Genomic DNA, 17,868 nt, shown 5'->3' on the forward strand with positions numbered 1-17,868 from the left:
ATAAATCTGTGTCAGTAATAAGTGCTGTAAGTAACAAGTAGTAAATAAGGGTTTTTTTTTTTGTTTTTTTGTTTTTTCTTTTAAGGCAGGGTAAGAGAGATACAGAGTGACAGGCCAGGAGTGCTACTCTGGCTGGGCAGATTCCCAGAAGCAGTGAGAGGGAGTGAGCCATGTGAGCTTTAAGACAATTCCCTTATCAGATGTACGACCTGCAAATACTTTTTCCCATTCTGTGAACTGCTTTTAACTTTCTTCATGGTGTTCTTTGAAGCATAAAGGTTTTAAATTTTGATTAAGTCCAATTTATCTATTTTTTCTTTTGTTGCTTATGCTTTTGGTGTTGTATCTAAGAAATTGAAGTGCTTAATCCAAAGTCATGAAAATTCATACCTGTTTTTTATTCTAAAAATTTTATAGTTGTAGCTCTTATATTTAAATCTCTGATTCATTTTGAGTTAATTTTTTTAAAGATTTTATTTTTAAGCTATCTCTATACCCAAGGTGGGGTTCAAACTCACAACCCCGAGATCAAGAGTTGCATGCTCCACTGACTGAGCCAGCCAGGCGCCCGTTAATTTTTGAGTATGGTGTGAGGTCTGCATCCAACTTCGTTATTTGCATACGGATATCCAGTTGTCCCAGCACCATCTTAAAGACTATCCTTTCCTCACTGAAAACTCCTGCCACCCTTGGTGAAACTCAACTGACCACAGATACAAGGGTCTATTTCTGTACTCTCAATTCTGCTCCACTGGCCTATGTCTTCCTTATGTGAGTACCATACTGTTTGATTACTGCAGCTTTGTAGTAAGTTTTCAAATAAGTGAGCCCTAAAACTGTTCATCTTTTTCAAGACTTTTTTGGCTATTCTGGATCTCTTGATTTTATAAATGACCAGTTTGTTGATTTCTATAAAAAAACAGGATTTGATAGAGATTAGGTTGAATATGATCAATTTGGGGAGCACTGCCACTTTAATGAGTTAAGTCTTCTGATCCATAAACACGAGATATCTCTCCACTTACTTAGATCTTTGACTTTTTCAAACAATGTTCTACAGCTTTCAGTGTAAAAGTCTTGCACATATTCCTGAGTACTGAAATTTCTTTAATTTTGTTTTTGCATTATTTATTCCTTAAAAATAAAGTGGGTTTTGAAATAATGCTTCTTGTATCTTACAACTTTGCTGAACTTATCAGTTCTAATAATTTGTGTTTAAGTGTATGTGCGTGTATTCCTTAGGAGTTTCTATATACAAGACCACATTGTTCGCAAATAGAAATAGTTTTATCTCTTCCTTTCCAATCTTGATACTTTTTATTTGTATTTTTATTCTTTATATCTTACATATTTTGTGTCAACACTCTTTTATATCTAATATTTAATAAAAACATTAAAAAACAGTGGTAAAACCTATGCATACTTGGCATCCAGAGTTTTTCATTAGCAAAACCAAAAGAAACTGCTATATAAACCAATGGAGGTGACAGGTCTACCCCAAAATAGAAAACCAATTAACATTAGTTTTACCAGGGACATCCCTTTGAATTGGCCTTAAAAAAGGTACCTATTCTGTTATCCAAGTAAAGCTATAACAATTTTTTTTAATTTAAAAAGTCTTATTGCTAATCATTATGGGGACAAACAAAAAAAAATAAACATAAAATAACAGCACAATAATACAATAATATATACAAGTAAGCTGCAAAGATTTATTCTTGCTTTCTTCATCCTAGTTAGAATTCCCCATGGAATTACCTTTTGAATCTTTTCTGGCATATTTTAAAGATGTTTATCAATAGCAAAGACTCTTAAATCACTTTTTAAAGTTTATCACAGTCTCATCAAGAACCAACTGTTACTAGAAACATGAAAGACCTGGAAAGATAATTCAGACAGACCTCACTGGAATACCAGCTTTCCTGGTTAGTGGCTATGTGATCCTGGACAAGTACTTAAAAACTTTCTTAGTCCCTGTTTGGTCAGCTGTAAAAAGAGGCTAAACATTACCTCAGAGTTCTATGAAATCTATGAAAATCAGGTGAGACAATTAATATAGGCAAAGCACCCCATACATATTTTTAGGCACTCAGTTAATGTTAGGCATCCCTCTCCCTTACTATAATCATCATTATAACTAATTAATGCTATTGCTAATAATTACAGTGAAAAACACTTCTTGAACACTTACTATGTGCTAGGAATTGTTCTAATAAGTACTTTAACGTATAGGCAGTCCTCACTTTGCATTACAATTTAGGACTGTAAAAATGATCAAGCAAGGTGAAACCATACAAAGTTTTTCCACAACCTTTAAAAATTCTTGTCACAATGTCAAAGCTCTTTCCTTATTTATGTTAATCAGTGAGGATTCACTAAGTTCTTTCGGATCAAATCTAGAGTCTCTCCAACAGTGGCAGTGTCAATCAACATCCCTATAGCCAGCTATTTCTTCTAAAACTCCATTTAGGTTTGATTTGAATTCCACTCTTTCCAGTGTTATCATTTTTCATTTATTTGCTGTACTTCCATCTTTATTCACCCATTCCCTTTTGATTATCCACTTTTGGAAAAAGTCACATGAGTTTATGACCAGGAGACAAGAAGGTCTACCACATAAGGTCTGCTGTCTGTATAAACTGAGTAATAGGTATGCAGTGAACAATCACCAAGAGACTGTGAAAGAAGTGACATGGTTAGTCGATAATCATGATTCACCTCAGTTATTCACATAGTGATTTATGGACTCCAACGCTAGCAGTGAAGTTTGTCCTTTATTCAATTACAGTTAATATACCATGGAGACTTAAATCTGAGATGTGTTGTTGGGAGACTGGCATCATTGACAATAATTCTTAGTGGTACTATCACTACTGTTCTACAAATGAAAAAACTGGGACACAAAAATGTGTCATTTAGTTACTAACTAACTAGCAATACAGTTAGGACTAGGCTTTAAGAAACAATATTAACCGTGATGTACAGTAAATGTAAATAGCTACAAGCAATTTATTAGAGACTTAGAATTTATTTTAGTTCCTATGTTTTCTAAAAGATTTAAAGAAATGCCTTTTAAAAATCATTATTTCAGAATCGGCTGAAGTTTAAACACTAATACAAATACATTCTCAACTTGTAATTTCCTAATAGTACAAAAGAAATTAATTTTTTCATTCCTTATCACTTATTTCCTAATGTCACTTAAAACCTCTTGTCACAGGAAAAAATCTTTTTCATCTGAATTTAGAATTAAAAAGAAAAATCATTACACTCAGCTTTATTTAATTCCTATTTTTATTTTTTTATTATTTATTTATTTATTTATTTTTTAAAAGATTTTATTTATTTATTTGACAAAGAGAGACAGCCAGTGAGAGAGGGAACACAGGCAGGGGGAGCAGGAGAGGAAGAAGCAGTCTCCCAGCGGAGGAGCCCGATGTGGGGCTCGATCCCAGGACTCGGGGATCACACCCTGAGCCAAAGGCAGACGCTTAACGACTGCGCCACCCAGGCGCCCCTTAATTCCTATTTTTAAACCATATCTCTGAGTCTGTTCATTTCACAGAATAAATGGTCTTTACCTTTCTAATTTACTTTTTAATATACTAAGTCAGTGCTTTCTAGTTTTAAATATTAATGATCCTTTTATTCATATTTACATTAAAACCAGATGATCTTTTCTCTCTGAAAGACAAATATATCACTTAAAAAATAAATACTGTAAAGCTACCAAGACATTTTTTAAACTTTGCAAGTTTGGTCATTAAGGTCAACCTATTTTTGGAATGGTTTTCTTGAATGTTGCTTTGCTCAAAGTCTTGATAACTTTTTAGCTCTCCCTAAAAAAATAAGTATCAAAGACATCCCTCAAAATCTAAGGAATAAAAAAGCACAAGCGGGGAGCCTGGTGGCTCAGTTGGTTAAGCATCTGCCATTGGCTCAGGTCATGATCCCAGGGTCCTGGGATTAAGTCCCACATCGGGCTCCTTGCTCAACTGGGAGCCTACGTCCCCCTTTCCCTCTGCCTACTGTTCTGCCTACTTGTGCTCTGTCAAATAAATAAATAAAATCTTAAAAAAAAAAAAAAAGCACATGCAAACAAAACAAAAATAGCATACAGGTCCAGAGCAGTTGTGTTTGCTGTGTTCTTGGAACTTCTCTGAAAAGAATATTACTCATTTGAATCATCTGTCCTATCACAAAATATTGTGTAAATTCCCAGAAAAGAGATATAGTAGTAGTAGCTGGTAAGGGGTTACACAGTACATATGATGGATATCTCTGATTATCTAAGTTTTAAAGAAGTTACAGGGATGCCTTCCATCTTCTCATGCATGGCCTCTGGAAGAAACCAGTTTTCTCAGGATATTACATCTCACTCAGACCCCTCCCAATGATCTCCTAGGGGTCTTTTACTCAACAAACAAAAGTTCTTCCAGAAAAAAAAACCTTTATGTAAAACAGCTGTGAAATCTGACAAGCACTAAGGCCTTTCTATGCCTCAACTGTCACTAACAGAAGGAACCTAACCAAAAGTGGTACAAATGGGTCCATTCAGATTCTGACCAGAATTATCATTTTGATAGTTGTCTAGGAGCTGAGTGTAACACAAAGTGATACGGGGTTATGTGAGAGGAAAGCAGGACATGTGAGGTAACGCTCTGTATTTTATGAGCTTGTAGACTGTTTTTGTTTTTTTGTAAAATATTCTCTAAGTAATATAATTTAGCTTCATAACTCACAAAAACCTAAAATGTGCCTTTACACAATCCTTAATTTCTTTTTTAAAGTGTCTCAGTTATAAGGCTGTGCCCAGCTTAGTAACTTTTTAAGTATCTGCTACTGCATTTACCCCTATGGTTTCCAGAATGTATTTCAGCGACAATGAGCCCTCTATAACCAACAACATAAAATCCCTAATTTGCATTTTTATGTCGTTGACATTCAATTGAAAGTTTAGGACTTAGCAAAGTCATGCTTAACAATTATACAATAAAATGGAATAAACCTAAAGTTAACTTTTCTTAAAACATTAGGTTAATACTCAGCATTTAATATTTTAAAAACAAATTTTCAAACAATTAAGCTAAAACAATAAATATAATGCTTTTAGTAAGAAAGTTTCATATGCATTTTAAGTCCTTTTGAGAAGATACAAAATAATATTTGTAGTAACAGCTTCCATAAAGCTGTGAAGGGGTGCTAATTTTCAACCAAAATGCCTTCATTTTGCACATTTTCATGGAGGTAAGAACAGGAATGAGGCTAAAAACATAACTTTAGAATTTATAATTTCACATGGTAATCTACTTTTGAACTAGTTAGTGCAAACCAGCAAGTAAACACAAAATGTTTAGCCAATTTGCTTTAAAATACACGTCCTTAACAAGATGCATAACACTACAATAGATAAGCAGAACGAGAGATTTATTAATTAATGCTCCCCTTTTTATAGGGTGAGAGGAGAAATTTTAAATAAAGGAGTGATTCTCAAAGTGTGTCCTGTAACCATCTGTAAGGATTCTCCAAGTACGCTATAAATCACACGAACTCTCTTGTCCCTTAGTTCCCTTATACACGTTCTCCCTGTTTTCCTCTTATCTACATCTTTTAAAATGGTCTGTGTTCTTTACTGGTTCTAGGTTCTCCCCTACAAGAGAAAAGTATTAAGTCTCACTTCCCCACTTCCCTTGGAAATCTAACTGATCCATCTCCTGTGTCTCTAAATCTTGTCACCCCTGAAATTCATTCTTCAAACTGTAGGCAGAGAAAACTTTCTTATTTTTTTTTAAAGATTTTATTTATTTATTTGACACACAGAGAGAGAGAGACAGCACAAGGAGCTGAAGCAGCAGAGGGAAAGGGAGAAGCAGATTCCCTGCTGAGCAGGGAGCCAGATGTGGGGCTCAATATAGGGCTCGATCCCAGGACCTCAGGATCATGACCTGAGCTGAAGGCAGATGCTTAACCAATTGAGCCACCCAAGCGCCCCACAGAGAGAACTTTCTAAAATGTGAATCTGATTGCGACGCTTCCATTTTTACATCATTTAGTCATGTCCCCCCGCCCCTTGCCTTTTAGGTAATACTGTAAACTCCTCAACATGATTTTAAAGTTTTGCAGGCTCTGGTCCCTACTTATCCGTCTAGCTTCATTTCTCACATATCTGCCCCCACATTCTCCACTCTAACAAGAGCAAATTTTCAATTCTATAGTCCTGCACCTTTTTCACCTCCTTGTAGTTGCCTCTGATGGGGAACATCCCTCACCCCTCTTCATTTGGCCAGCTCATCCTTGAGATTCAGCTTGCTTAGCAATTCCTCAGGTAATCTTTCCATACTCTTCCTACCAGTTCTCAGACCATGCTATATTTGGCCTAGTATATTACTTTTCAGTTGATATTAAAATTAATTTGTAAATTAATTAATTTCTATATTCTCTCTTCTTGCATACTGTAAAAGCTAAGACCAGGTTGCTTATCTATCTTGTCCCCTTTAGTTTTCATTCCTAGCATCTAGCAGATATAATACTAATATTTCATTTACTAGGAATTTTCTCAATTTAAACATTCCTCAAAATGGATAAAACCTTCCAAAACATTTACATAATTTTTAAAGAAACAAACTAAAGAGTTTGTTAAATATTCTATGAATTTTGGTAACTTTAAATCCCCTTTGTTGGGCACCTGGGTGGCTCAGTGGGTTAAGCATCAAATTCGAAGCCCTATGTTGGGCTCTGCGCTGGGATCGAAGCCCTATGTTGGGCTCTGCGTTTCAACAGGGAGTCTGTTCCTCCCCCGCCATGATCCTCTTTGCTGTTTTAACAGTTAGCTGCCCATAAGGAATACCTGCCAGAAGGAAAGCTAGTATTCAAACAGATCTCCACATCCCCAATCCTGTGAACTATCGCAACATTCTAACCTCCTCGCAGTGGCCTCTCTACCTCTCCACAATTACATGACAAAGATGATTATTCTCCAACATTCTACTTATCAAGCGAATAGATGGCAGGGCCAGCATTTTCTCAGCTCTCCACTGCTACTGCTAGACTACCAGTTCTCAAACTTTAGTTTGGGTAAGAGCCACCTGAGAACCTACTGAAGTTCAGACTCTTTTCAGCCGTCCACTGTGCTCTCATTACGTTGTTGGAGTGTGAAGCCGAGGAGCCAGAATGTCAAACAAATAAGCCAGGTGGTGCTGATGCAGCTAATCCTTCGTCTACATTTTAAGGAACTCTGTTGTAGAGAACTGTTTTTGCATACTTGTACAATACTGACTCCCATCCCACATTTCCTTGTGGGCCACATTACCTCACTGCCTTCTTCCCCACCTTAACATGGCCATCTATCTTCTTTCCAGTCAATACCATATATTTATTGAGGGCTTTGGCACATCCATTCTGCTCTATCCCCAACTCTTACCATTATTCTGGGTGTTCCCCAACCTTCTGCATGCCCTTGGACATACTTTCAGAGAATGAAATGATTCTATGTTCAGTTTGTAATTCTTTCCAAACTGATACATAAGGTACAAGCTGAGTTTTCATAGCTCATCAAAAACATAGCCTATAATGGCACGGTATGTAGTCTGTTGCTTTTTTTTTTTTTTAATACAAACTGAGAAATACTTAAAATGAAATAAAATCTATTGCATGAGCTTGCCTACCCTATGTTGATACAGAATGATGGGTGGTAGTAATTAACAATCTGTAAAGGTGTACGATTTTTTTTTCTCCTTAGTATACTTGTAGGAAGCCCAAAGTTGTAGTTTGATACAGGTTTGGTAATTTGTAGTTGGACAATGGGCCAAAAAAGTTGTGAGGGCAGATAAAAGATATACTAGACTAATGAAGTACAATCCAACCTATACTTTTGTCTCAGATTTCATTAACCTCTTCATCTCTAATTCCTTTCATCTTTTATGCCCCATTCTACTTAAGCCACCCGACTTCCCATGGCCATGGGATCTTGTCATACCTCAGGAAGCAAAACTTCTGGAATTTTAAAGTCTAATAACTCACTTTTTGGTCACAACCTCCTGTATCTGTTATTCCACTTGATCAAGTTAGCAAATCTCCCGACTCATCTATTTTCTCCATTTTATCAACACACACACACACACACACACACACACACACACGATCTCAATCTCCTCTCTCCCTCCTCCCCTCTCATTCAGTCAACAAACATTTAACAGGAACTTACAGAATCACTATCTTTTGAAAGTTTTCTGCCTAACCTCTTGGCCTCACCCCCACCCCATGTCCCCTTAGTTTAGATTCTAAATAGTACTAAAATTTGGTAAGAATGAAATCATGTACCAATCTCCATCAAGGGAATGCTGAATTCATTCAAAGACTTATCACTGTGGGAACATTTGTATATATCTACATTCAAAACAATTGCTACCAGAAATCAAAAAACTTATTCATGATAGAGTTTGCTTATAAATAAAGGCAGAATCTACCATCTATTTTACAGGCACAATATCTCATAATTAAGATAGATAAGGCTTCAGCCCCTCATTAAAAATGATATTTATTCACACTTTTCAATAGAAATTCCAATCCAGAGTTAATTTAAAGGATGTATATATAATAAACGTGTATATTTAAAAACTTAATTTGTGATAACAGTACTAAGAATATATTCTTTATTTGAAAAGTAAATATTAAAATGAATCTAGATATGCATGGGTTAAACAATCCTTGAAAAACATTTGCCATACCTCTGAAAGGGTCCACGATATATATTTGGTAAAAACTGGCCTTTGGAAAAAGTCCCCATCAAATCAATATTGCCACTGATGGAGATACTAAATTTTTCAGATGTGAGTAATGCAGAAATGTGATATTGAATAATATATAGTACGGAGACAAACTGTCATCACATGCTATTCGAACTCTAGGATAGGATGGTTGGAAGTAGAAAACACGTTAAATTTTTCAAGTCCTTTTTTTTTATTATTATATTCATAAATATCTTTTTCCTTCTTCTTTTTTCTTTTTAAATTTTTTATTATATTAGTCACCATACAGTACATAATTAGTTTTTGATGTAGTGTTCCATGATTCATTGTTTGCGTATAATACCCAGTGCTCCGTGCAATACATGCCCTCCTTAATAGCCATCACCGGCCTATGCCAACCCCCCACCCCCCTCCCCTCTGAAACCCTCAGTTTATTTGACAGAGAGAGGCTGCAAGAGAGGGAACACAAGCAGGGGGAGTGGGAGAGGGAGAAGCAGGCTTCTCACTGAGCAGGGAGCCCAATGTGGGGCTCTATCCCAGAACGCTGGGATCATGACCCAAGCCGAAGGCAGATGCTTAACAACTAAGCCACCCAGGCGCCCCAAATTTTTTAAGTCCTTATACTGGAATTCATTCCTTTATTGAGCAACTACTATGAAATAATAAACTGCTGTGTACACACTGTCTCTGCCCTAAAGCTGATTTCAATCTCTTGGGGAAAACAGATAAGTAAATGGGCAGTTACGACACTGAGGTGAGGGGAGGAAATAGGTCCAAAACAAGTGTTCTGACCATTTCCATTCTTATGTTCCTTCCCAAATCTTCTCCAGACTGCTAGAGTTTATTATCCAGACTGTTAAGTACAGGGGAATGGAGAAACTACTTAGTTCAATAAAAGCCTTAGAACAGTAACAACAAAGACCATGTATACAAAATAACAACAACAACAACAACGATGATGATGCATCCTGGGAAACTGAAGACACAAGATGGATATATCAAATCTAAGAGTACAGTACATCTTCCTATTGTTCCACAGAAGTCTAGAAATGTGTTTCTAGTCCTAACTTTAACATGTGTTTTTATTCACTCATTAATTCACCAAACATTTAATTAAAGACTTAATTATCTCTTATGTGGCAGCACTGCAGATAAGGTAATGAATGAATGGAAACATTTTTGCCTTCACTTTACTTATAATCAAGTCACATAAGCCTTTGGTACAGCCAGTTATAAGGGTAATTTCATGACGAACTCAAGGGTCCTTTTCCTCAACTGTAAAATAAAGTAGTGGGAGGTGAAAAAACTAAATTACAGATTTTAGTTTTGGGCCTACCACAGAAAAAATTTCTTTTTAACTATATCTACTAAGATAATTTCACTAAATCTGCCAAGTAGAACTTAATTAACAAGAAGTGTCAACTTTGTGGAGCTGATATTTGCTTCTTCTCTTTAATACATGTCACGAATTGCATGTTTTTAATCTAATATTCTGACTAGAGCTTTAACAGAATAAATTAAAAATAATATATGGTTTATAAGTCAAAGAATAATTTGTATTCTTCTAAGATTAAACTTTACTGATCTTTAAAAAACAAGAATTTTTATTTAGAAAAAAATACTTCTGCTGTAAAAAACTATGATAATACTAAGACTATTATTCTATCCTCTATCTATATAGTTGTTGCCCTTTACCTTAAGAAAAACAGTAACAAGCCTCAAAATATTAACATATGTTAAGCTGCTGCCAGGGGATTTCTAGGACAAGCTCTTTCATTACAATCTCAATTAGAATGTGAATGTTGAGTTAGCATCCAACCAGGGCCTCTTGTAGGACAGACTAAGAGGGGAAGCCAAATAGAATGAAACATCTGCAATGAGACACAAAAACCAGGACAGAAACATTTACGATTTCACTGCCTGTGCCACAGTGACACCAACTGGCCAGTCAAGATATGACAACTTAATAAACTACCAACTTAATTTTATACAAGACTTCATATTTTTTAAAGTGCATTATACAGTATGCTTTAAATAAAAGCCAATATATGATCTTAAACAAAAAAAGGTATAAAAGAAAGATTTATTTAAGAACAATACCTCAGAAAACTCTGGTTATGATCCAGTTTTACATGAGACATCTTTACTAGTCTATAAAATACAGTTTAATGCTAAGTAATACACATTCACACTTATTTTTCCACATGAACTTTTATCAATATTAAAATATGAACATGGACCTGAGGTTAAATGCAATTTTCCTTTTATTGCTCAGAAAAATAAAGGACAGAAAGTATGACAAAATTGAGGTAAATAATATGCCTACAAGATCTTGAGAATAATTTATTCAAAATGGTTGAAAGATGCTTTTGAAATATTGTTTTCACTCATGGTGAAAGGGATCACACAGTCAATTTAATTTAATTAAAGGATTTTATTTTTTTAATTTTTATTATTTTTTAAAGATTTTATTTATTTATTTATTTGACAGAGAGAGAGGCAGCGAGAGGGAACACAAGCAGGGGGAGTGGGAGAGGGAGAAGCAGGCTCCCAGGGGAGAAGGGAGCCCAATGCGGGGCTCGATCCCAGAACGCTGGGATCATGACCTGAGCTGAAGGCAGACGCTTAACGACTGAGACACCCAGGTGCCCCTAATTAAAGGATTTTAAATATCTAAGAGACTCTTGTGATGAATATATTTCTAATAAGAGCAGGTACAAACAGAAACAAGTTTTATAATGTTGAATTTCTTCAGGGAGGTGAAGTGGGGTGTACTACTTGAAGTAGATTACTGCTTCTTAAGGAACCTTGCCCACAGGTAAAGTTCTCATCCAATAAAAGGAGACCTTCAGGAGGACATCTTTTTTCTCTCTCTTACCGCCCCAAAGTGAAATTACACTTCAGGGGAATGTTCAAAAAAAAAATTTGATGTTAACCAATGAATAAACTTACAAAGCAGCAAGTTAGCTGGCTTTGACCATATAAGCAAGGAGCTTATACAGATATGTTATGGTTTAATTCACTTCACTTTAATAAGACTCGATTCTAAAGTTAAAATTTGAAAAGATAAAAACTTTTTTCAGTACCACTCAAAGGCAAATAAAGGTTCTTTTTTTTAAGTTAAATGCTTTTTTGTTGTTGTTGTTTTTAAGATTTTGAGAGAGAGAGAACACATGAGAGAACACAAATGGGTGAGGGAGAGGGACAAGTAAACTCCTTGTTCAGCCTAAAGCCTGAGGCAGGGCTCTATTTCATGAACCTGAGATCATGACCTAAGTTGAAATAGAGAGTTGGACACTTAACCGACTACACCTCCCCGACACCACCCGACTTTAAAAAGACTTATTTATTTATTTATTTGAGAGAGAGAGCATGTGTGCAGGCGAGTAGGGGAAGGGACAGAGGGAAAGGGAGAGCAATCTCAAGAAGACTCTGCACTCAGCGCAGAGCCCTATGGCAAGGCTGATCTCAGGACCCAGAGATCACAACCTGAGCTGAAACGAAGAATTGGATGCTTACTGACTGAGCCACCCAGGCCCCCCAAAGGCAAATAAAGGTTCTCAAGCAAAGAGTCATGAAGAAGTTTAAGTATAAGGCAACCCAGAAAAAGAACAGAGCTAAAGGAATTAACTACTAGGTATTAGAGTTAAACATAATATTTGTTCCAGACTTAATTACTGTAGTAATTAAGTAACAGTGTGGTATTATTACAAGGATAATATAAGGATAAAAGACCAAGAAATAAAACAGAGTCCAGAAATAGAACACATGTATGGTTACCTGACTAACAGCAAAAGCTTCCAGTGCAGAAAGGATAGTCTTTTCAATAAGCGGTGAATAGCAATTAGATATTCATATGAGGAAAAAAAAAAAAAGAACCTTGACCCCTACATCACACAAAAACTAATTCAAGATAAATCACAGAGTAAGTGTGAGAAGCAAAACAAAAACCGTTTAGAAGAAAACATGATATGGGGATAGGTAAAGATTTCTCAAAAGGGTCACAAAAGTCACTAAAAGAAAACACTGATAACTTGTACTTCAGTAAAAATTACCAACTTTTGTTCATCAAAAGATATCATTAACAGAGTGCAAAAGTAAGTTACAGACAGAAAGAAAATATCTGAAACATATATATATATCGGAACAAATGACTTAGAATATAAAAACTCCTACAAATTATTAGAAAAAGGCAAGCACCCAACAGAAAACTGGGCAAAAAACTTGAAAAAGGTCTTCGTAAAAGATAATATTCAAATGGTCAATGAGAATATGAAAATACGCTCAAAGTCATTAGTCATTAGAGAAATGCATATGAAAACCACAGTGAGAAACCATCATGCCTCCATCAGAATGGCTAAAATTAAAAGGTGTGAGAAAACTAAGATTTGGTAAGGACGTTTAACAACTAGAACTCTCGGGGCGCCTGGGTGGCATAGCGGTTAAGCGTCTGCCTTTGGCTCAGGGCGTGATCCTGGTGTTATGGGATCGAGCCCCACATCAGGCTCTTCTGCAGTGAGCCTGCTTCTTCCTCTCCCACTCCCCCTGCTTGTGTTCCCTCTCTTGCTGGCTGTCTCTATCTCTGTTGAATAAATAAATAAAATCTTTAAAAAAAAAAATTAAATAAACCTCAAGTCTGAAGACACATTCATGCTTCCAAAAAATTGCTAAGGCAAAAATAAGTGAAATTCAGTGGAATTTACTAAAATCAATTAAAACAATCTATCTAAAACTAGTTTCTCCTCAACCCTAGGGGTCATTTGGCAATGTCTGGAGACATTTTTGTTTGTCACAACTGGAGGATGCTACTGGTTATCTCGTAGGAACAGGCCAGGGATGCTGCTAAGCCCTCTACAACAAGGAATGTATGCAGCCCAAAATGTTGATAGTGCTGAGACTAAGAAATCCTGATCTAAAATATCACCTTATGTTAAAATAAAGGATTTTAAAAAATAAAGGATTTTATTCTTAAGCGTATGAACTAGAGAGTCCTATTTAAACTATAAAATAATTCAAGTCTCTTTCAACTATTACTTTTTCAAAAGTATGAACACTATATTTTTAAAGTTAAAGTTGTACAGGGGCACCTGGGTGGCTCAATCGGTTAAGCATCCCACTCTTGATATCAGCTCAGGTCTTGGTCACGAGTTCAAGCCCAACGTTGGAAAAAAAAAAAAAAAAGTAAAGTTGTACGCACGTATCACATGTCATAAAAAGGGATATTTAATGTAAATATCTCCAGAAATAATAACCATCACTATCATTTCTAGGACTATCCTAGGCACATTACTTACTTTATCTCATTTAATATCAATATCCCCATGACAGTAAGATTCTCATTTATAGTGATTAGAAACAAAAATTAGAAGAGATTAAGTAAATACTTGCTTAAGATTACACTGCTAGAAATGGCATAGTGGAAATTTGCACCCAGATTATCTCCAAACCCATGGTATTTCCATTAAAACGTGTTAAATTTCAATTTCAAATGAGAGTCAAATCAAAATTAAAAGCTCCCCAAGTTTCACTTTCCACGGAGTCAATATGCCACTTTAGAAAGTGAATAGCAAAGTCAGGAGACGCCTACTTAGGAATTACATACGAAGGACACATAGAAAAGAAACCAGTGCCAATTTTTGAAAGGAGAATCTACAGTTAATATTTTTTCTTATCACAAATAAAATTAAATAGTTTTATAAAGTTATATGCCAAAGTCATCAGATATACTCTTGTTCTGGTCATACAACAGAACTACTGATGATAACATCAAAGCCTAAATGCTTACTGGCTAGGAGCTTAATCTTGACAACTCAGTAACATGACCCTCCCAGACATCCCGACATGGTAACATCGGATTCCTAACACTTCAGCCAATCTAAGAAAAATATTCCTATATTAAACTCTGTTACTTTCATCTCAACATTTAAGGGCTTATCATGATTCTCTGTATTATGAGAAAGAAAAGTATTCTTACCCTATTAAAGCCATGTTCACGAGAGTCATCAACTTCACCATTACTAGTCACTGGAATTTCTGCTGCTGAATTTTTGGGAGATTCTTGAGCCATGCTAGACTCCTATTAAAAAAAAAAAAAGGAAGAAAAGAAACAGTTGTAAATAACACCAAATCATAAAAGGCAAATACTCAAAAGACTATTCATGTTTAGCACTTAAAAGCCACTATTATAGCATTTAAAAAAATAATTACAACCTAACGCATAATAAACATGATACTAATCTAATAAAAAATTCATCCGGCATTTAAAACTGCAGTCAATTTAAGTTTAAAAAAATGTTACTTATAGATCCCAGCAGGCAATATCCTTGCCTCACAAATAGTATAATAATAGACTACCAGTTACAACTGAAAAAAAAATCACAGAAAGCCAAGTTTGATTATTAATCCCACTACAGCAGCTCTACTTTTCCTGTTGTACATAATGGGGCTTCTAGGTCAGCTTTTGTCTAAAGAGTTTCCCTGATATAACAAAAATTTTCATTTTTATTTTTTTAAGGATTTATTTATTTATTTGAGAGAGACAGAATGAGAGGGAGAAGGAGACTCCTCACTGAGCAAAGAGCCCAACATGGGGCTTGATCCCAGGACCCGAGCCAAAGGCAGACGCTTAACCCACTGAGACACCCAGGTGTCCCGTAACAAAAATCTTTAAATCTCTTTACTAGTTTTACACTCTGACTTTACCGTTCTAAAAGTCAAATAATGTTTGGGACACCTGAGTGGCTCAGCTGGTAAAGTGTCTGCCTTCGGCTCAGGTCATGATCTCAGGGTCCTGGGACTGAGCCCCACACTGGGCTCCCTGCTTATAGGGAGTCTGCTTCTCCCACTCCCTCTGCTCCTTCCCCTGTTCATGCTCTCCCTCTCTCTTTCAAATAAATAAATAAAATCTTCTTAAAAAAGTCAATTAAATAATGTTTAAAAAATATATTCCTTAATTTTATAATAATGTTTTCTATAAAATATAAACGTCTTTCAGAAAGTTAACATGGTTACTCGGTAACAGAAAGTGCAATTTTGGTTGGTAAAAACTTTCCTTGCTCCAATTGTATTTGACTATAAAAAGCATATGCGGCTACAAGTTAAAATGAAAAATTTATGCCTGAAAAGGATCTTAAAAATTAGCTATTTTCCCTCATTTTAAAAATTAAAAAAACTTCAGAGTAAATAGCTTAACCATTTATTCCACTTTTCACAGAGAACAAGTACTCCCTCTCCTCTCAGCCCCTCTCCCTTTTAAACCAGTAATGGCTTTAAAAGTGTTATACACACACACACACACTTTCAACAACAGTGCCCACTAAAATAAAGACTCCTTAAGAACACAGTCAATATCTAACAATATGTGTTCTAATGTTCAATCCTGAATCCAGCTGCTATCCCTGACTGCACTGCACAGAATTACCACAACCAAACAACTAAAATGTGTGTGTGTGTGTGTGTGTGTGTGTGTGTGTGTGTGTGTATGCTTAATCTACAGACCTGAATCTACTGTCGAGAGCATTAAGAGATTCTTAGATTTCTCCGGAAGAATTTTTTTTTAAAGATTAAAATAACTAAGATATTGCTGTCATACCTAGCTCACTCATTACTCATTTTGTTTTTGAGGCGTTAAGGGCTGTTTCGAGGCCAGGAACCTTTAAAAAAAAAAAATCACACTATACTTTTATAATTTAGAGAATTACACTAGGGTAAGTCATACTACTAAAACCAAGTATTAATGCAAATAGGTTTGTGGCCTAGTCTCTACTTTGAGGAAACAAAAAAGGTCTTATTAATACACTGATACCTAACAATATTTTTCATATATTGTGCATCCTTAAGTATGTAAGGCAGAAGATACTGTCAAGTATATGGAGGTAGGACTTACACTAATCTATTAAAAACACTACAGACCAGTAATTCTCAAAACTTTTTGGCCTCAGGACCCCTTTACATTCTTAAAAATCATCAAGTACCCCAAAAAGCCTTTATTTATGTGGTTTATATCTATCAATGTTTACTATATTATAAAGTAATTGTGTAAATTTAAAAAAGTATTTGTTAATCCATTTTAAAGTAATAAATATACACCCACCATATGTTAACATAAAATCTTTTTATGAAAATAATTATATTTTAAAACAACAAAAACTTGGTAAGGGCAGTAGCACTGTTTCACGTTTTTGCAAATTTCTATAATGTCTGCCTTTGTAAGAAGACAGCTGGACTCTCATATCTATTCCCACATTCAATCTGTTGCAATATGTTGTTTTGGTACAAGTATATGAAGAAAATATGGCTTACGTGACTACTGTCTCTTCAAATAATTGTGGACATACTTTTTTGATACTATATCAAAACTTGACAAGCGGTCATTTCTTAAAAGCTAACTAAAATGTGGAATATAAACTATAATGATAAATTTCTTTCATAATCTACAGCATTAAAATCCATCAGTCTACCCTGTACTTTGAATACATCTTTTACATATGCATGATTTGGTAACATCATGCATTGGTCATTTAGAAAACAGTTTGGTGACTTACACATATCATCCAAACACTGATGTAGTTCCCTATATAATAAAAAGTCTTATTTTTATATCTGATCTTATCAAAACAGTCTTTAAGTACTGGGAAGCCATCAAGCTCAGGTTGGTGGGTATAAATTTTCCAAAATTCTAATTTTTGCTTGAAAACTTGAATTTGACCACTGGCAAGAAATGATGTCAGTTATTTTACTTGAAGTAACAGGTTTTCCAAAAGTGTCCCTCAAATACCCAAGTCTGAATACAGCCACAGTTTGCCTGCCATTTTTAATTTAAAAAAAAAAAATGGTGGTACATTAAAAAAAAAAACTGGTTTAGTTCAGCTAACAACTGAATCACACATGTGATTTTCCTCAAGACAACAAAACTGACCTTTGTCGTATAGCAGGAGATCTTTATACATATTCCCATTTTATCCCACAGAATATTAAAAAGACAACAAAATTTAGAATTTTGGGGCACCTGGCTGGCTCAGCTGGAAGAACACAGGACTCTTAATCTCGAGGTCATGAGTTTGAACTCCACTTGGGGTGTAGATTAAATAAATAAACTTAAAAAAAAATAAAACAGAATTTA

General features: G+C 35.3%; 1 protein-coding gene across 8 annotated transcripts in view; it reads right to left on the reverse strand.

Annotated features, from left to right (window-relative positions):
• Window positions 1-17,868, reverse strand: part of ARFIP1 (ADP ribosylation factor interacting protein 1) — a 111,357-nt gene that overhangs the window by 60,048 nt on the left and 33,441 nt on the right. For all 8 annotated transcript variants that reach the window (XM_011235716.3, XM_034661519.1, XM_034661518.1 and 5 more), the window contains one exon: window positions 14,722-14,823. In XM_011235716.3, coding sequence (XP_011234018.1) covers window positions 14,722-14,814 — 93 coding nt within the window. In that variant the 5' untranslated portion in view covers window positions 14,815-14,823. Of the gene's footprint in view, window positions 1-14,721; window positions 14,824-17,868 lie in introns of those variants that run through there.

Source organism: Ailuropoda melanoleuca, chromosome 5 (assembly GCF_002007445.2).
Source record: "Ailuropoda melanoleuca isolate Jingjing chromosome 5, ASM200744v2, whole genome shotgun sequence".
In the NCBI taxonomy this organism is placed as follows: domain Eukaryota; kingdom Metazoa; phylum Chordata; class Mammalia; order Carnivora; family Ursidae; genus Ailuropoda; species Ailuropoda melanoleuca.